Below are 20,628 nucleotides of genomic sequence, written 5' to 3' on the forward strand. Positions count from 1 at the left end.
GTGGGAACAATGGGAGAAGTGGTCAGTGGGGAAGGGCTGGACAGAAGAATGGCAGGGCCTGGGCTGCAGGGAAGGTGAGGGCAAGGTGGGGTGTGCAAAGGCCTGTAGCCAAACTTTTGAACTGGCCAGGGGTGGGCTGGGGAGCTCCGGTGGTGGTGGAGATACCTCCACCAAGCTCTTAGAAGACTGTGTCCTAGGAGCATAGATGCACCCAGGGCCCTCCCCAAGGTGCCTGTGGAGCCCAGAGACAGGCAAGGACCTGGCTGGGATTAGTCTCTGGAGGGCAGGGAAAGGAGGGTCTGTTGCCTTCAGTTGGGGCCCAGGCCCAGTTCACAAGGCTGCAGAGGGATCCTCTGGGATGCGTTTTCCGCTTCTGGATCCTGCTTTGGCTCCTTTGCCTGCAGGGACCTAGGGAAAGAGGGCTCAGGAAAAGCCTTGGGCTTCCCCAAGGAGGAGGACTGGAGGGGCCAGAAACAGGGGACTGACCAGTTTTCTAAGTCTTCAACAGTCTCTGGCAAGGGCCGATTGAGCGTCTCAGGCAGGAAGAGGGCTGCACTGCCTCCCAGGAGGGCGATGGTCCCAAAGATGACATTGGGGATGAAGGGCTTCAGCTCCCCGGTGATTTTCACCAGTGGGGCCGTCATGCTTCCCACGCGGGTCCACAGGTTATTTATGCCCATACCTGTTTGCCTGGGAGAGTTCAGAGCAGAGATTGGCAGCCTCTGTGTGGGTTCTCAAAGAACAGCTCTGGGACCCCTGGACAGGGGCCACAATCCCACCTGCCCCTGTATCCTTTGGCTAGGCCGCTTCCAGGCCCAGCACCTACCGGATGACTGTGGGGTATAGCTCGCTCGTGTAGAGGAAGAGGCAGCTGAAGGAGCTGGACAAGCATCCCTTCCCAAACACAGCCAGTACTGTCCTCAGGGTCAACAAGTCTGCAGAGGAAAGAAAACGCAGTAGACCTTGGGGCTCAGGAGCCCCTGAGTTTTCTCACTCCTCAGAGACCTTGTCTCCCTTTTTGCTTTGGCTGCCAGACAGCTCAGATCCAAACTTAAAGCTGAGTAATAGCCCTTCTGCTATTCCCAGTGCTTCGCAGGCTTGCGTCCTGCTGCATTTGGGGTTTTCCCTGGCTCTGATTCCCTATTCTCATATTTTGTTGTATCTGTTTTTGTCCTAAAATATCTCCAGTTCCTTTGGAAGGATATAGGTGTATCAACACACAAACATCTATATAAAGTAAAAGTGGCTTTTCCAAGGTCATGGTGGAGTAGGTTGTGGGGTGTTCCTTGAGCACTGGGCTCTGATGTTTCCCCATCCAAGCTTGTCTTCTGCAGCAATGTCACCCAGGCAACATCCAAATCCCGAGCAATTCCTCTCACTGTGTAGACACCACCATACTTTGCCCTGAGTCGGATCTGAAAAGGATCTTTTTTTTTTTTTTTTTTTCTTTTTTGCGGTACGCGGGCCTCTCACTGTTGTGGCCTCTCCCGTTGCGGAGCACAGGCTCCAGACGCGCAGGCCCAGCGGCCATGGCTCACGGACCCAGCCACTCCGCGGCACGTGGGATCCTCCCAGACGGGGGCACGAACCCGTGTCCCCTGCATCGGCAGGCGGACTCTCAACCACTGCGCCACCAGGGAAGCCCTGAAAAGGATCTTTGATATCATCTAGCCCACCTGTGTTATTTTCTAGAAGAGAAACCTGAGCCCCAGAGAGTACAGGGGGCTGCTCAAGGTAACACAGTGAATTAGAGGCAGACTCAGCAGATCTGGAGTCCCTGGAACCCCACTTCCCAGCCTGTGAGGCCCACAGACACATTGGTCTCACGGGTCAGCCTTTTTCGGAGGGTTCTGGGGGTCGACACAGCTTCTCACCCGAAGGCACAAAGATGAGAGACAGGATGCATCCTCCCGCCAGGAGTAGAACAACGGCCTCCGTGGTGTGCCGGCCCAGATAGCTTATGGAGACCATAGTGATGAACTTGGCTGGGATGTCAACCCCACCAAAGATGAGCTGGAGAACATAGAGGTTGACGCCAAATTCCTCCACACCCATAGCCAAACTATAGTAGGCGAAACCGGTGGAAAACCTGAGGGTCAGAGAGTGATTGATTAGGACCCACAGCCAGGTGGGGGCCTCTCCCCCTACTGCTCATTGGGTCACCAGGATGATGACTAGTTTCATTTCTTGTCCCAACTGCAACAGATTGATAGGGGCTGCTTCAGTGCTCTTTTGAGGCCTCTGAGATTGTGTCTGGGCTCAGTGAGAGAGTGCTGGGATTGATTGGTTATGTCTGACATGGACATGGTCTAGGGTATGGTGACAAAGTGCCATATAATTGACTCCAGAGAATATAGGTCCTGGAGGGACTCTTGGAGACCAAAGGAGGCAGTAAACAATCTCTCTTTGTTGGGTAATGGTTTAACATTCAGCTGTGGGAGGTGAAAGTCCCCAGGGCTGCACACATGGGTCAGATGCCTCCCCTCCCCCTCTCAGAATTGTGGGATCCCTTTTGAAGAGTTCCTGGATATACTGAATCCTTTTCACATGGGGGTGGCCAGGATGAGAAGGGCGTCAGAACCAGGTCATGGAAAGGGCTTTGAAGGAGATGTGGGATGTCGGGCAAAAGAGAAGACTTAGAAGAATCACAATTTCTGTCATTAAATCTTGAAGCCCTGAGAGCCAGGCTTGTTCTGTGGGGTCCCAGAGGGCAGAGCGGAACCAGTGGGGGGAAGGGGCAGAGAGGCACAGCTCACATGGTAAGGATGTGAGCTGGTGAAGGTGTTTGGAGCATTTGCCCTGTGGGTGAGGTGGGTGTGACCCCAGAAGGAAGCAGACCCTTATGGCTGGACCTGGGTGTGGGGCAGGGATGCCAGAGATTACTGGGGTTGGGGCTGGACTGGGGCAGCCCTGAGGAGGGGATCCCTTGAATCTTCTTGCAGGTATTTTAGGTCTTGCCCTTCGGTGAGCCTGCCAGAAGCCTTGTTCATGACCCCTGCTTGGCAGGGGTGCTAGGGTGTGGGCAGTGAGAGGTGGTGGGTTACCAGGCCAGGGAAAGACAGAAGGTCACACGGCGCAGGATGGGCGTCCGGAACAGGTCAGCTATGCTGTGCTTGGCCTTGGCCAAGGTGATCTCCTTCTGCAGGTTGAGTTTGATCTCCTTGGGGCAGAGGAAGGGGAGGGGTCTATTAGCGACCAGCTGGTGGGCAGAGGAAGAAGAGAGGGAGGTGCAGGCCTGTTGGCTTTGGAAAAGCTTGCTTAGGGCATCAGATGTAGGCTTGTGAGCAGGGGAAGCAGAGGCAAGAGGACGGGAGAGTCCAAGAGCAGAGCCCGGGTTCGTGCCCCAGACTACAGTCCCTCTGGGTCTCTACCTCCAGGCTGAGTTTTTCTCCTTCCTCCTTCTTGCCATTGAAGGCCGCCACCTGCCGGAATGTCTTCAGGGCCTTGGAGGACCTTCCAGACAGGATCATCCAACGTGTGGACTCTGGCAGCCACCTGGGGGCCAGAATCAAGTCACAGTGTCTCCCAACCCCCCACCTCCCAACACCAGAAGTTCTTCTGAGAGGCTGGAAAAAGATCAAGAGCCAGGGCCAAAGGCTAGGAAGACCAGAAACCCCAGCTGCCTTACTGCAGGTTTCATGGAATTTAAACCTGGTCAAGCTCTGCACCTGGGCTGCCTGCAGGCGGCACAAATTCCAGAGATCTCTTCTTCCCTTTCCAGAAGAGCCTTTCCCCTGCCCCCGACCCCGGGCAGCTTGTTATCCTTGGGTGTTGTTCTTAGCTAGGAGCCTCGGGCCCCAGGCCAAGGCAGGTGGGGCCTGGGGAAGGTTGGCATGCTCGAAGCTGGACAGCTGGAGGGTCCTGCACGTCCACGTCCCCAGCCGTCCTTGGGCCGAATTCCAGGTCCTGGGTGAAGGGGGGGGCAGGGCTGCAGTCCCAGGGCAGCTTAGGAAGGGGGCTAAGCTTAGGGTTGTGGTCTAGGTAATGGGTCCGAGGACCCTTTGATTCTCCCTGCAAAAGGCCAACTCTGCTGGGTGGGGGGACGGTCTGCAAGCGCAACATGGGGCCTTGGGGTTGGCAAGTGTGTGGCCAACCTCACTCTCCCCCACCCTTGGGCTGTGCTTTTGGGGTTGGTTCACCCCTGAGCAAACCCTGAGGGTCACAAAGTGAAGGGAAATGGAGGAGGCAGAGGCGTGGGGAGAAAGGAGGGATGCTTGGAAAAGTCTGGTCCCAGGTGGGGTCCGTTCCGGCTGTGGACCCCACAGGTACCCAGGACCTGGCTCCAGTGAGACCCTCAGGGGAGTGGACACAGGTCACCTGGCCTCAGACCTTTGGTCCTGCTGGTAGTGGCAGCTTCCTGGGCCCATTGCTACCTGCCTTTCTGGCCTTGTGGTCTTATTTCTGCCCTGACAGTCTTCTCAGCCTGCGCCTACCAAGATGATGGGTGACTTCCTCCCAAATCCCATAGCCAGGGCCTGGATTCCATCCTCCTCTCCCTGAGAATAATGACAACAGTGGCTTCCAATTAGTGAGCCTTCCTGTGGACCAGGCACATGTAACTCTGGGAGACAGGCATCGGTATCTCCATTTTGCCTAGAAAAATCTCGAGGCTCAGAGTGAAGGGACCTGCTGACCATCTGCCCTTATTTTGCCTCCCAATTCTCGGCTCCCATCCTAGGCTGTGGACATGCCGAACTCCACTCTGGACTCTCTGACTATCTCTCTCACTGCAAGATTGCCCGTCCCCTTGGGAGCTTATTCTCATTTTCAAATGGAGGCCCCATTCCAGTCCTGCGTCTTTTTGTGTAACCTTGGAGGATTGTTTCACCTCTCTCATCCTCAGTTTCCTCATCTGTAAAATGGGAATACTAATGTCCCCTTCCCACAGAGATGCCGTAAGCATTGGTATGATGTGGGTTGATGCCCAGAGCAGGGCCTTGCACATAGTAAGTGCTGGATAAAGGATCCTCCAGGACTTCATTTCTGCTCCTGAGTTTGTTCATTATTTCCTGTTCTTTGGGCCCAGCTATCAACTCCCACCTACAGATTGGTTTCCTGTCTTCCACATGTCCTCACTCGAGGTCTCTGCCCCAGACCCCTTGATTCTCCCAGGTTCTCAGGTTGGAGCTTTCCTTTCCTTTATACCTCAAATCCAGAAGTCCCCACACTCTGAGGATTTCTCCTTCAAAATGCCCCTCAGACTCATCCCCCAGGCTCCTCCTGCCCACGTGGTCACTTCCCTTTGTCTCTCGTCCCCACCCACTTGGGTTTGTCCTTCTGTGTGATTATGTCACAAACGGAGGTTTGGTCAGGCCTCTCAGCACCCCGGGCACCTTCAGAGACGTTCTCTGTCCCTCCACATGAAACCGAGGCCTCTCTGGCTTTCTGTGCTCTTCACAGCCTGACCCTAACCTCCTCACCTCCCCCACGCCCCCAGCCGAGCGCTCCCTCCCGCGGCATGCATCGCTGTGTGGTTCCTCCTCCCTGGGATGGGGTGTCTCGGGACAGACAGAGTCAGCCAGCCTGGTCAGGCCTGGGCTCCTCCTGTTTGATCCCGGTGGCTCTAAGGAGGGGGCTGAGGAAACGAGGGTCACATACCAGGACAACAGGAAGAAGGCGAAGAAGGGAATGGACACGGTTAACTGGAGCCAGCGCCACTGGGGGATGGCGTAGGCCAGGCCAGGCAGAATGAACTGGCCACTGGTGTAGAAGTAACCGAGTGAAATCGACTTGATGGCCCGCATCCGGGTGGACACCCACTCGACACCTGCAGGAGGAACCCAAGGACCAGATTAAGACCCTACTGGGCGGTGGGCATCTCCTGAGAAGGGGCACCAGCTCCTGCCCCTCCGTTGGCTGCTTGATCTGACCCTGATCCTACGGTTTCATCGCCCCCATTTTAGAGATGCGGTGACTGAGGCTCAAGAAGGTAGGACTCAAACGTAGGTTTGACTGACTCCCAAGCCTGCGGTCTTGACTGCCTCTCCAGTGGCAGGTGACTTCCCTTGTTTTACCTACTTGTGTGTATGGGCTGAACGAGATCATGTACCTGGCAGATGCCAGGCCCGGGGTAGGTCCTCAGTACTGAAGCTGCTGCTATTATGCTTGTTGTTATATGTTCAGAGGGGGCCTCTGGGGTCCTGAGAGGGGCAGCGCCTTGCCTGACCAAGGTCGCCTGGTGCCTGTGGCTGAGCCACACTCTTGGCTTCAGGCTGGTGCTCCCCAAACTCCTGGTCCCTGTCCCCTCCCCCTGTGGCTCACTCAAGATCGTGGTGCTCAGGGTGATGCCTGAGATGCCGCAGCCACACAGGAAGCGGAAGACTGTGTAGACGGGGAGCGTGGGGCTGAAGGCTGCGCCTGAGCCGCTGGCTGCCAGCAGCAGGTAGCTGCAGGTCAGGATGGGCTTGCGGCCAAACCTGTAGCTCGAAGAAGAAGAGGGTCGTTAGCTGCCGTGAGCCACCCAAGGACAGTGACTCTGCAGGCCTCCGGGCAAATGGCTGGACCCTCCACCTCCCAAAGGGCCAGGCAGGGCATGTAACTCCCTCCCCAGACAGAGCCTTGCTGGTAATTGCTTTTTTTTGTTGACAGGTTTGCAGTTAGATGTTTGAGTTAATGAGTGATCTCCTCCACCGCCAGCTTAGCTACCCGAGCAGGGGTCAAAGGACCTCTCCTCTCCCAGCCGTTCATCCACCCACCTCCACGGCCATGCGGCCACTACTGTGTCTGAAAACACTGAGGCCGTTTCCCCAGGTCTGGGGAGGCTGGAAGACTCAAACTGTAGGGGTTTTGGGACAGGGAGAAGGCTGTGGCCCTGAAAGGGGCTGGCCACACAGCAAGGACCATCTCTCCCCGCTACCCCAGCTCTTTGCCCCTTTGGGGGTGCATGGGTGGAATGGAGAGGGGCGGGGAGTCTCCATGGGTTGTGCCTCCCCTGGCGAGGCCCCCGCGTCTCACCTGTCAGACAGGTCTCCCAGCACGAGACCCCCAATCAGTATGCCCGCCATGAAGATAGACTGGGCCATCTCCTTCAGTTTGTTGGAGTTGCACACCAGGTCCCACTGCGCAGGAGAGAGGGAGAGCCAGCTGGCCAGCCGGCCACCCGGCTCAGTCCAGCCCAGCCTCTCAGCCGCGCTCAGCCTGCGCCCCCATGTGTGTGCTCCCTCCCCCAGCGCCCACGCTTGGCTTCCCTGAGGCTGGCCCCTGCTCCCCGTGCCGCTTCCCCCTTCAGGCTGGCTTGGGGCTCCTTGGGTCCCTGCCTTGTGGTTCTGTAATGACGACATCCCTTCGGCACATGTGGCCTGCCATATGGCTTGTGAAGTCTGCTCAGCTGTCACAACCAGGTCTGTCTTCAAGCTCCTCCAGGCTCACCTGCATCCTGTGGTTACCTGTGTGTCTGCTCCCCAACTTCGCTTGTGCAAGGCCGGTCCCTCTGCTTGCCCCCTCTCTCCTCCAGGGGCCATTCCCACTGCCACCTCCCTCCATCCCACACCTTCAGTCTCTCTCCTGACTGCTCCGTATCATCATTAGCTTGTGTTCCAGTCTCTCCACTTAAAGCCTCTTTCCCTTCCACATTTGCTTCATTTCTCTCTTCCCTTCAAAGCCAGATCTCTTGAACAAGGAACCATCCTGGCTGTCACCCTGTCCTCATGTCCCACTCATTTCCCGAGTCTGCCCCCACCACTCCACTGAAACTCTGCTCCCCAAACCCAATGGAACCTTCTGTTTCCTGACCTGACTTCCCTTCAGCAGCCCATGACCCCGCTGACCTCTCCCTCCTCCGGTCTTCCTCCTTTCCCTCCCTCTGTGGTCTTCTTTCTCTCTATCCCTTAAAAGTTGCCCAGGCCTCTTCTTGGATCTTTCTCTTTTTATTCACTTTCCCCAGGAAATGCCACCTGCTCCTATGGCTTCAATGACTATTTTATGGTGAAGACTCCAAATCCCTCTCTTTAGCCCAACCTTTCTTCTGGCCTTGAGACCCATCGATTCAGCAGCCTACTTGAAATCTCCACCTGGAGGGTGTCTTTTGGGCATCTCAGAGTCAGCGAGACTTGCCACCCCCTCCCTGTAAGGTCTGAATCACAGTGACTGGCAGCCCTTTTTGGACTCCTTCCTCTCCCATGTTACAACCACTTCATCCTCCAGTTTCTAACTTTTTAAATACTTCTTTCTTTCTTTTTTCTCTGGCCGCTGCTAGCGGCATGTGGGATCTTACTTCCCCAACCAGGGATCGAACCCATGCCCCTGCAGTGGAAGCATGGAGTCTTAACCACTGGACCACTAGGGAAGTCCTTTAATATTTCTTGAATCTGGATTCTTCTATTTCCACTACTGCTATCTTAGTGCAGGCCTCATCCTCTTATGCTTGGATTAAGAATAACAGCCAATATTCAGTAGAAATAAAAGCAATGGGACCTAATGAAAACCACAAACAAAATGAAAAGACAACCTATGAACTGGGAGAAAATATTTGCAAATGATGAGACCGATGAGGGCTTAATTTCCAAAATTTACAAACAGCTCATGCAACTCAAAAACAAAAAACAAACAACTCAATCGAAAAATGGGGAGAGACCTAAAGAGACATTTCTCCAAAGAAGAAATATGGATGGCCAACAGGCATATGAAAAGATGCTCAATGTTGCAAATTATTAGAGAAATGCAAACCAAAACTATGAGGTATCACCCCACATCGGTCAGAATGGCCATCATTAAAAAGTCCACAAATAACAAATGCTGGAAAGGGTGTGGAGAAATGGGAACCCTCCTACACTGTTGGTGGGAATGTGAATTTGTGCAGTCACTATGGAAAACAGTATGAAGGGTCCTCAAAAAACTAAAAATAGAGTTGCCATATGATCCAATAATCCCATTCCTGGGCATATATCTGGACAAAACTATAATTAAAAAAGATACATGCAGCCCTATGTTTATAGCAGCATGGTTCACAATAGCCAAGACATGGAAACAACCTAAATGTCCATTGACAGATGAATGGATAAAGAAGATGTGGTACATATATACAGTGGAATACTATTCAGCCATAAAAAAGAATGAAATAATGCCATTTGCCGCAACATGGATGGACCTAGAGATTATCATACTAAGTGAAGTAAGTCAGAAAGAGAAAGACAAAATATCATATGATATCACTTACATGTGATGACACAAATGAACTTATCTATGAAACAGAAACAGACTCACAGACATAGAGAACAGACTTGTGGTTGCCAAGCGGGAGGGGAGCAGGGGAGGGATGGATTGAGAGTTTGGGATTAGCAGATGCAAGCTAGTATATATAGCATGGATAAAAAAACAAGGTCCTACTGTATAGCACAGGGAACTATATTCAATATCCTGTGAGAAGCCATAATGGAAAAAAATATGAAAAGAGTGTATATATGGGTAACTGAGTCACTTTGCTGTACAGCAGAAATTAACACAACATTGTAAATCTGCTATACTTCAATAAACTAAATTAAAAAAAAAGAATAACAGCCAATATATATTGAGGGCTTACCCTGCACCAGACACTGTTCTAAGTAAGCACTTTCCATGCCTTAATTTTTTCAGTCGTCATAGCAACCTATGACGTAGAGCTGTTGTCATCCTCATTTTACAGTTGAGGAAATTGAGCCCAGAGAGGATTATCGCAACAATCTTCTGACAGGTCTCCCAACCTTCGACCTCAGTCCTTCGTATCCATCCTTTCCCTGATAACCTGAGTGGCTTTTCTGAAGCACCTCTCACATCAGCTTGCTGCCTTGCCTAAGGCACCCCCTGGCTTCCTCTTGCCCTCTGGGTAAAGAGAAAGCTCTGTTAACACAGATTTATAAAGCCCTCAGGCTCTGGCCCCTGCCCACCTGTCTGGCCTAATCTCCTGCTAATCCCCAGCACGCACCCTTTGTCCAGTTGTCCTGAATTACTTGTGTAATGAAGTGAAGAATCTCATTCACTGGAAATGCCTTATGAGAATGTTTTGGAAGCAAAACAGTGCGGGGGGGAAAGAACCACACGTCCCAGGGGGCTCTTTCTGCTTTCGCCCCGGGAAGCAAGGGGGATTGGGCAAGGGGGAAGCCTCCAGGTCCTCCAGCTTGCTCACAGTGGCCCAGAGTGGCCAGCAAAGCCAGGGCTCTTCTGGCTGGAAAGGGAGCCTGCATGGTACATGTGTGGGGATGGGGAGGGAAAAGAGTACAGGAGGAAGTGAGGTGGTGTGAAAGGAGTAGGCCAGTGGGTGTCTAGAGAGACTTCCTGTACTGTGTAGCATGCGGTGTAAAGGGACAGGCCATCCAGGAGGGAGATGGGGCCGTGTAATTCTTTTTTTTTTTTTTGCTGTACGCGGGCCTCTCACTGTTGTGGCCTCTCCCGCTGCGGAGCACAGGCTCCGGACGCACAGGCCCAGCGGCCATGGCTCACGGGCCCAGCCGCTCCACGGCATGTGGGATCCTCCCGGACCGGGGCACGAACCCGCGTCCCCCGCATCGGCAGGCAGACTCTCAACCACTGCGCCACCAGGGAAGCCCGGGGCCGTGTAATTCTTGACAATGACGTGCGAGTGGAAGAAATGGATGCTGCTTCCACTTCATTTGAGTAAGAGGGAATCCCTGGCTTGGACTTGCGTGCTTTCTCCCTTCCTGTTGGTTAGGAATGGTGATAACTAGAGCAACTCTGGAAGCCACGTGTTGAAGATGGCGGAGCTGCTGTGTGTCTCGGTCCCCGAATGACCTAGGAAGGGGACTGGTAACACAAGAGCGTGGCAAAGAGCATGGGACCAGATATAGAGAGAACTGGAGAGATTTTTAAAGGCATCCTGGAATTTTGGAGGGGAAGGGAAGATATTTTGAGGCATTTTTGGCATGCTTTCTGTGTTAAGAAAACCTGTAGCTGAAGTCTCCGTTCTTCAAGGTGTTGAGAGAGTGATTTATGTTTCCTTTGACTCTGACTCCATGCATAGGCCTGGCCACGTGGGGTCCATGGTTGTAATCAGTTACACTAGTGATCCTACAAAAGCTTCAGCTATTGTGTTCCTCTTTGCTTTTGTACTTGATATCTTTCCCTACGCTAGCAAGGTTGTCAGTCCTTCAAAAGACATGTCAAGATCACTTACGCTGAGTGCCAGAAGCATCTTTTCTGGCTGCCTGGCACAAGCAGGTAGTCAGTAAATATTCGTGAAATGGATAAATGGCTGAGAAGCACATCCAGACTCCCAGTGTCATTCCTCATTTCTCCTTCCACACTCGGCATCCTGTTCTTACCTCTAAGAGGACACAGATTACATAGCATGCTACCTGCCTATTTGCTTGTCTATCTCTCCTGTATAACCGGACCGAGGGCGGAGACATCTCATTTGATTCTTTATCGCGAGCAGCTAGCAGAATAGTTGGTGCACAGTAAATGTTAAATGTTTGTCCAATGAATCATTAATGGCGTTGCCATACATATTTTACTGATGAGGCCCAGAGAGGAAGAGGTAACCAGCTGACTGGAGGGAACAGGTCAGTCAACTTCTATTTAGCCCATGGCATGGTCTGGGCTGACCTCTTGTCTACCAGCTTTTGGCAGCTCCACATAGAGTTCTTGCTCCCAATATCCTATCCAACGTTCTTGGCCTTCTTTTTTTTTTTTTTTTTTTTTTTTTTTGCGGTACGCGGGCCTCTCACTGTTGTGGCCTCTCCCGTTGCGGAGCACAGGCTCCGGACGCGCAGGCTCAGCGGCCATGGCTCACGGGCCCAGCCGCTCCGCGGCATGTGGGATCTTCCCAGACCAGGGCACGAACCCGTGTCCCCTGCATCGGCAGGCGGACTCTCAACCACTGCGCCACCAGGGAAGCCCTCTTGGCCTTCTTTTTCCTTTCTTGGAATGTTTACTCCTTAGGGAGCTGGATTCAGGAAGGGGAGAACAGGAAGCCCACTGCCATGTCTTCCTGAGTGATGATATACCAGGAAGATGGTGGGGGAGAAAGAGAGGGCTTACTCTGCTCCGGAGCAAGCTTTGCAAATGATGCCATAATAATCCTGTGAAGTGGGTACTATTATTATCTCCATTTTACAGACCAAGAACCTGAGGCTCAGAGGGTAAATAATTTGCCCAAGCACAGCTTGGTTCATTTCAAGGCAGAGACTCAAACTCAGGTCTTCTGGAACCCCAACTAGTGCTCTTGACCATGGCTCCCTGATGTGTGCTTTGCTCTGAGTCCTGAGCCGCAGGAGGGAAGGCTCAGTCCATGGGAGCTGTAGCCATGTGCCACTATAAGACACAAGCACAGGATGGGCTGGAGTCATGGTCAAGGAGGCAGCCAAGGCCAGAACCAAGTGGGCTGATCTGATGTCAGGCCCAAAGGGTGAGGGACAGGCTCAGGAGCTGGAGCAGCAGCAAAATCATAGGCCAGGAGGCCCCTCAGAGGGCAAAGAAGAAGGCCTGACGTAAACGGTCAGGGCAAGCCATGTGTGATCAAGGATGGGGACCCTGCTCCGTGTGTGTGTGTGTGTGTGTGTGTGTGTAGGTTAACTCTGCCAGGGGACCCCACACATGGTCTATACTCCCTCCAGAGCAAGGACAAGGGAAACAAACTTCCCTAGATTTGGGGCCTTTTATTTTATATTTAAAATTATTTTATTTATTTATTTATTTATTTATGGCTGTGTTGGGTCTTCGTTTCTGTGCGAGGGCTTTCTCTAGTTGCGGCAATTAGGGGCCACTCTTCATCGCGGTGCGCGGACCTCTCATTGTCGCGGCCCCTCTTGTTGCAGAGCACAGGCTCCAGACGCGCAGGCTCAGTAACTGTGGCTCACGGGCCCAGTTGCTCCGCGGCATGTGGGATCCTCCCAGACCAGGGCTCAAACCTGTGTCCCCCGCATCGGCAGGCAGACTCTCAACTACTGCGTCACCAAGGAAGCCCTTGGGGCCTTTTAGATCCAGTTTAGAACTTGGGGACAATTGCTATGGCTCTGTCTACTCTTGGACCTCTGATGGAACCAAGGCTGGGGCACAACGGCCAGAGAGCCAGGTACCTGGGAAGACTCAAAAGGTCATGAATCTCTAGCTCTGCCACTTAGTAGCTGTGAGTTCCTGGGCCAGTTACTTAACCTCTCTGTGGCTCAGTCTCTTTATCTGTAGAATGGGGGTAATACTAATACCTGCTTCTCAGGATTGTAAATAAAATAAGGAATGAAGAGCACTCAGCACTATACCTGGCAGACAGTCGGCACCCTATGTGACAGCTGTTTTATTATTATTGTCACATGTCATTGTAAGGCCTGTGCTCACAGGGACATGTGATGCAGTAGAAGGGCATGGATTCTGGAGTCAGGACCCCCATCCCTCTTCCTACAAAAACTTGATTTCACCATCATGGCTGAGAGAGCCACCTTCTGGATCTGAACCCAGTGTAGTCCTCTGTAAAAAGGGGCAATATTCACAGTGGCCATAAGAGAAGATTCGCAGGATCGTGAAAGAAGGAATGCAAAGCACCAGCCCAGGGCCCTGCACACGGTAGATGTTCACCCTGACCCTAGAGAACCCAGGGGATGGCCCCGGGCTCCTCCTGCCTGGGATTACAGCTTCCTAGGTGAGGGCTGCAACGGTGGGGGTCAGGCTGGCCCAGACACGTGGCTGAGCTGGGGCCCCCTGGTCATTATGCAGGAGTCAGATTGGAGGCTAGGAAAGGGGAGATGATAGGAGGGGCGCCCAGGGCAGGGGCCAGGGTGAGCAAGTAGGGGTGACGCAAGAGCTCAGCTGGAGACAAGAGGTGGACAGATGGTCTGGGAGGTGGGCAGCCTGGGGATTTGGGGGTGAGCGTGGAGGAAGACCAGACACTCGGCAGGGGAAGCTTCCAGGGTGGAGACCCACTTCTGGGAGGACCACTGAGTGGGATCTCTGCTTCTCCAGCGGCTGACTTGGGGCCTCCAGGGACCTGTGTGGGGAGACAGGATTTCTGTGGCCCTGGAGACAGAACGGGAAGGCTCAAGGTCCAGAGAGGACTCACAGGGGCCTCAGAGGGGAGGGCCTGCTCATCCAAGGCCAGGCCCGGGCCTTCGAGGGCTGCAGGGTTGGGTTTCCGGAGCCCCAGACTGAGCTGGGCACCCACAGGGCTGTGTTCTGTGGTGTGGAAGCTGTGGGCTCCTCTCCAGGGAATCCAGAGTCCACAGTCCTCACTCCTCACACTTTCCAGACTTAAAAGAAAGGCCTTTGTTTCCTCTTAACGTCCTGGTAAAGCTCCTTCTGAAAAATTCCTACCTTGTCTCTGCTGAACCCAGAGAAAGGAATGTGTGGTCACCTCTGCCAGCAAAGCTTATGGGATCAGAAGGGGGAGGGAAACTCCCTGCGCTCCTGGCTGGACCCAGCGCAGTCCTCCCACCCTCGCCTCTTCTGCGGGGAAGGTCCTTATTATCCCATTCTACAGATGAGGGGACTGAGGTGGGGAGGGAGATGACTCACCTGGTCCCCGGCTGTGGGGTGGGGTGGAGCTGGGCCCTGTGTGCTGGCCTGTGCTGGGTTGGGGAGTGGAGTGAGAAATAGCCCTGCAGCCTGGGTGAGCTGGGAAGAGCTGGGACAGCTGATTCTCCTTTTACCAGGAGTCCCCCTACTCTTCTGGGGGGACTAACCCCCTACTCCTCAGGACATCTCCATTAGTCATGACCACCACAACAGCAACAGTGGCAGCAAACATTAGCTGAACACCTTGTAGGTGCCAGGCCCTGTGCTAATGCTGGCTTTGCATTATCTCTTTTAGTGGTCACACTTGTTCTCTTACCCCATTTTACAGATGAGGAAACTGAGACTTCTGGAGTTGTAACATCCCCAGTAAACGGCAGAGTCAGAGTGTGAACTCTGCTGCTTGGCCCTGGCTCATGGCGCCACACTGTCCACCTGGGAGACGGCTCCCTGCCTACTAACCAGGGTCACCTGGGCTGAGTTGGTTGCCAGGTGCTGTCTTCCTGATTACCACCCTTCCCCCCAGGGCTGGCACACCCAGGTCCCTGCCTCCACACCAGAGACACACCCCTAGGTGAGCCAGCCACTGTCTTATCTCCACCCCGTGAGGGACCGGAACCCCACCCCACCCCAAGTGATGGAGCATAGATTTGCCACGGCTTGAACCACAAGCAGAAAAGTCAAAGGGGTTTTGACCTTGTTGTGCTGCTAAGAGCACCTGGCTGGGTCTGGCCACTGACATTTCCCTGACTGGGTGAGGACCCTGATCAGGGGTTCTCATGGCTGAGAGTCCTCAGGGAGCCTGGGCCTGACCAGGACCCGACCTGGAGAAGGGGGCAGACCCCGAGGCCTGGTGAAACCCTGTGCATTTGGGATGCAGATTCACATGGCCCTAACTGCTGGAATGGTGACTGGGTGCTCAGCTGGCACAGATGTGAGCTGATGCTTGACGGGGTACAAGAACTGCAAGCTGGGCTTCCCTGGTGGTGCAGTGGTTAAGAATCCACCTGCCAATGCAGGGGACACGGGTTCGAGCCTTGGTTCGGGAAGATCCCACATGCCACGGAGCAACTAAGTCCGTGCGCCACAACTACTGAGCCTGCACTCCAGAGCCTGCGAGCCACAACTACTGAGCCCATGTGCCACAAGTACTGAATCCCATGCACCTAGAGCCTGTGCTCCGCAACGAGAGAAGCCACTGCAATGAGAAGTCCGCACACCGCAACGAAGAGTAGCCTCTGCTCGCGGCAACTAGAGAAAGCCTACATGCAGCAATAAAGACCCAACGCAGCCAAAAAAAAAAAAAGACCTGCAAGCTCTGCTCTTGGCCAGGCTCCCTGTAGCTCAAGGCGCACCCTGGAGGGGAAGACACTTCCCAGCAGTCAGCACTGTCTGAGTCCCTCCTGCCGGGCTCTGAGGGCATATGGCCTTCATCCAGCATTAACTGAGCGCTTCCTAGAACCTAGCCCAGGGTGCAGTGGTCGAGGGATGCAGTCCCCAGGAGCATGGGGGTGGGGAAGTGGGGGCAGGTGGCTCTGGAGCCCTGCTGCCTGGGTTTGGCTCCCAGCTCCACCATTTATAAGATGTGGTGCCTTGGGCCAGTAACCTGTACCTTGGTTTCCTCATCTGCAAAATTGACATAATATAGGTACTAACGTTCTCAGAGAGTTGTTGTGAGGATTAAATGAGTTCATACGAGCAAACTGATTAGAGCCGCCTGGCAAGGGGTTAGCACGCGGTGAGGGGTAGCGATGGTTGTTATTTCATTGCTCCCTGTAGGATTTTTGTTTCCTCGTCTAGGTTCTGTATTCTGGAGGACATGGATGGTGGCTTTACTCCTTCTCTCTGTCTTCCAGGGACCAGATGTACAGCAAGTTGCCCACACATCTGGAAACTTATTTACAGATATTGGGGCATTTCCACGCCCCCCACCCCCCACCCTGTTCCTCGCCCCTACATCCATTTGGTTCCCGAGTCCCAGAGATTCTCACTCCCCAACCTCTCTGGTATTTATTCCGACTGCCCCTGCCGTCTGTCATCTTGGTCCTGGGTCCCTGTAGCAACCTGCTAACCGGTCTCCCAGCTGCTGGACCAAAATGCTCCACAAGCTACCCTCCTCCCTGCAGTTGAGGCAGGAGATAGATGGGCCCCAGGCTGAGCAGCCGGAGTTTGTCCCCTGTGGACATATACTCCAAAGTAGCAGGAGGGAGGAGAGCTGAGCCCTGTCCAGATAAGAGATAAAAGACTGCATATGCCGGGCTTCCCTGGTGGCGCAGTGGTTGAGAGTCCACCTGCCGATGCAGGGGACGCGGGTTTGTGCCCCGGTCCGGGAAGATCCCACATGCCGCGGAGCAGCTGGGCCCGTGAGCCATGGCTGCTGAGCCTGCGCGTCCGGAGCCTGTGCTCCGCAACGGGAGAGGCCACAACAGTGAGAGGCCCGCGTACCGCAAAAAAAAAAAAAAAAGACTGCATATGCCTCATTCTTGAAGTCAAGGAGACCTTCCCAACTATACGTGCTCAGAAAGGCTCCTTGAAGGTCAACAACGGAGGGGGTGCCACTCCATAGTAAGTGACATCAACCTACCCACAGGCCTCTTGGCTAGAATCCATCTTGGCTAAGAGATGCACGCGCACACATGGGAGGACTCTGAGATAAACAAAATTACGGCCTCAGAACCAGGCAGAGCGAGATGATTGGCCAGAGGAAACCCGGAAGAAATGCCCCATATAAGTGATTCAAACTATCACAGAGTGCAACTCTCTGAGTCTGCCCATGTGTCTATCCGCATGTACCCTTTTACCTCCTAATAAATATTTTACTTGTTTCACTACTTTCTGTCTTTGTGGGAATTCATTTCTACAAAGCCGAAGGGCCAGGACCTTGTCACTGGCCACTGGTCTAGTGGCCAGGATTCAGCGCTCTCACTGCTGTGGCCTGACTTCAATCTCTGGCTGGGAATCGAAATCCTGCTTCAAGCCGCTGCTGTAGGCTGAGGCTACCCGAGATCACAGTCAGAGTGCAGACCCATAGAAGGTGATCTGAGTACGCCACACTCCTGCATAACACCATACAATGGCTCCCTGTCATCTTCGAGACAGAGGCCAGTCCTTTGCCCCGGCATCCACTCCAGGCCCTCCTGCTCCCTATGCCCCTGGCCTCCGCAGCCCGCTGCCCGCCTCTCCAGCCTTCCTCAGTCTCTTGCAGTCCTTACTGCTTTGCTCTCTTTATGCTCCTGTGACTGTGCATGTGACTCCAGGCACACCGTTCCTTTCGCCTGGGGTGCACTTGCCCGCATCAGCCCCCTCCCTAACCCTGACCCCTCCTTCACACTCAGCTCAGGCTTTGCTGACTCCAGTGAGCCCCCCTGGGTTCCCCCTCCAGGCAGATTCCATGCCCCTCCTCTGGGCTCCCAGAGCACCCTGAGTTCATAAAGCTCGTATCCATTCATTACACAAATATTTATTTCACAGTGCGCCTCCTCTGTGCCAGGCACTGTTCCAGCTGCTGGGGATATAGCAAAGCAGCTGAAAACCCCTACCCTGGGAAGCCTGCATACCCCACCACGCTGCTGGTGAGTTTCCTCACTACAGGTGAGCACCTGGAGGACAGGCAGGGCTCATGAGTTCTTTGACTCTGTGTCCTCAGTATTATGAGTGTAGCTGTCAATAAATGTTGGGGTTTCCCTGGTGGCACAGTGGTTGAGAGTCCGCCTGCCGATGCAGGGGACACGGGTTCGTGCCCCGGTCCGGGAGGATCCCACATGCCGTGGAACGGTTGGGCCTGTGAGCCATGGCCTCTGAGCTTGCGCGTCCGGAGCCTGTGCTCCACAATGGGAGAGGCCGTGACAGTGAGAGGCCTGCGTACCTCAAAAAAAAAAAAAAAAAAAAAAATTGTTGGATGCTGGATGTATTTCAGGCCCTGGGCTGGGTGCTGGGGAGAAATAGTGCATAGGACAGGGATGGAGTATCCAGGACTATGAGAGTCAGCAGATGTGATGGTTAGGAGCGTGGCTCTGGGGCCGGTGCCTGTGTTCAGGTCCTGCATCTGCCTCTTATTAGTGGCGAGACCTTGCACAGGCTCCTCATCCTCTCTGTGCTTCAGTTTCCCCATCACAACAATGGGCTTATCATACTATCTTATAATGGTGTCAGGAAGGTTAAAAGGGTTAGTTAATATTTATAAAGCACTTAGAACAGTGCCTTGCGCGTGGTCAGAGCTTTATACAGAAATAAATATTCACTAGACAAATGAACAGCAATCATAGATTCTGAACATAGATAGTCCTGGATTCAAATCATTTCTCTGCCAGGTCCGAATCATATGTAATCCTGAGAAAGTCACTGAACCAGGCTGAGCCTCGGTTTCCTCATCTGAAGGTACTAACAATACTTCCCTCACTGAGATACCATCTCCAGGGATTCCAGGAGCCCACGCTCATAGTGTGCCCAGCACAGGACTGGCACCAGGTAAAGACTTTGAAATGCATCCCTTCTAATGCGGCAAAAGCAAGATCCTGCCCTTGAGGGGCTCATGGTCCCCGAAGGGAGAATGAAAACGTTGGCCTCTGCTCACTGCTCAGATGTCACCCCCTCCAGGAAGCCTCCCTAGAATCCCGTGGTCCCCCCACTCTTTTGTACTGCCATGAATGCTTGTCCCCCTGTGCCTAGTATGGACTTTTGCTTTAAATTCCAGCTCCGAAACTGACCAGCTGTGTGGCACTGGACCTTCACTTCCTTCCACTGAGTCTTAGTTTCTTCTTTTTATTTATTTTTTTGAATGAAAAAGGAGATAAAATCACCTTCAACAGAATATCATTGTGGGAATCAAAGTATGGGAGACAATGTCTGCCAGACACCAAGATGTGCCTGGCCATTTGTGGATCCTCAATAAATGCCAATTCCCTTTTCGCTCTCTTCATCTGACCATGGTCTCCAGGTCATTCGAGAGCCTGATTTACCTCTGTAACTCCTGGAGATGGTGGGTAAAAGAATCAGTGAATAAATGAGGGTGTGAATGAATGGGAGATGCACACATAAGTGACTGCAGGAGCGGATGAGATGTTTTCTGGGTCTGCTCAGGCATGTCCCAACCCTCACCTCTGTCCACCCCCTCCTCCACACACTGTCCCACCTTGAGACCTTTGCACAAGATGGAATTTTCCTCCTTTCCCCCATTGCCTGGCTAACGCTTGCTGGACTCCCTTATCTCTGCCCAGGGTCACTTTTTAAAGGAAGCTTCTTCCCCTGGCCCCTGCCCGCAGTCCAGGGGTAGGTTGTAGTCTAAGGTCACAACTTTAAGTACTTTGAAGTTGTAATTTGACATTTCTTTGTGTGGTCCTCTCATTAATTTGTGTTACCCCTGCTGGGCGGTGGACCCCGTGGGAACAGGGACAGTGCATTTTTGTATCCCCAGAGTTTGGCACTGCGCCTGGCATAGAAAGGGCCGTTTGCACTCTGAACGTGAAGAGACGGGACCTTTTGGTTGGTGTGTCTCTGCACCCGGCTCCTTCCTCTCTGCCTGCCCAGTGCCTGTCCCTGGGTCCTTAGGGAGACTGGGCCCCAGCCTGCTCCCCTGTCCATGAGTGTGGGGTTCCTGCTGTAATCGGAGGGAGAGGGCTGGCCTCTGGGCATACCTCAGTCACAATGGAGTCCCTGGTGCTGACGTCGTAGGTCCAGCCATCCAGGCAGGGCTCGGTGGCCCCCTGGGTGTCATTGGGCAGGCTGGCGTTGGGTGGATATACAAAACGGAGGCACCGCTCAGGCTTGTCATCCAGGCCCGTGGGGAGCACCCAGGGCCCTGCAGAGGCGTTGGGTGGTGGGCGACAGTGGTGGGCGGGGGTGGCCGCTGTGAAGATCTGCAGCAGGTTGTGGTTGGCCATGCTGAGGATCGGGAGGCCGAGCAGGACTGTGTGCAGGAACTGGAAAGGCCCTTTGCTGGCCACGCGGTCCACGAGCTCGGCGAAGGTCATGGCACCGGACGAGATGAGCCAGAGCTACGGGTGGGTGGGGCACCAGGCCGGGGAGAGGGATGTGTGCATGGGGGTGCGGCGGGGCAGGTGGACAGTTGTGGAAGCACAAGGGGGAGGGTGTGCCCAGGTGTATGTGTAAGCCTGTGTATGTATAAGTGTGTGAGGATGTGGGGCTCAGCTGTGCATACCCACAGATTTGCGTGTGGATGAGGATGTACCCAACTGCGCG

General features: G+C 53.8%; 1 protein-coding gene across 1 annotated transcript in view; it reads right to left on the reverse strand.

The window, feature by feature from the left end:
• Window positions 1–20,399, reverse strand: part of LOC308620849 (uncharacterized protein) — a gene marked incomplete at its 5' end in the record, with an annotated part of 35,184 nt that extends 14,785 nt beyond the window's left edge. Inside the window, 9 exons of the mRNA XM_081240741.1 lie at window positions 310–690; window positions 827–935; window positions 1,875–2,089; window positions 3,045–3,160; window positions 3,372–3,495; window positions 5,599–5,767; window positions 6,262–6,422; window positions 6,955–7,058; window positions 20,064–20,399. Of these exons, the coding sequence (XP_081096867.1) occupies window positions 310–690; window positions 827–935; window positions 1,875–2,089; window positions 3,045–3,160; window positions 3,372–3,495; window positions 5,599–5,767; window positions 6,262–6,422; window positions 6,955–7,058; window positions 20,064–20,399 (1,715 nt within the window). The remainder of the gene's footprint in view (window positions 1–309; window positions 691–826; window positions 936–1,874; window positions 2,090–3,044; window positions 3,161–3,371; window positions 3,496–5,598; window positions 5,768–6,261; window positions 6,423–6,954; window positions 7,059–20,063) is intronic.
• Between the last annotated feature and the right edge of the window lie 229 nt (window positions 20,400–20,628).

This window comes from Mesoplodon bidens (assembly GCF_964165515.1).
Source record: "Mesoplodon bidens genome assembly, chromosome: 7".
In the NCBI taxonomy this organism is placed as follows: domain Eukaryota; kingdom Metazoa; phylum Chordata; class Mammalia; order Artiodactyla; family Ziphiidae; genus Mesoplodon; species Mesoplodon bidens.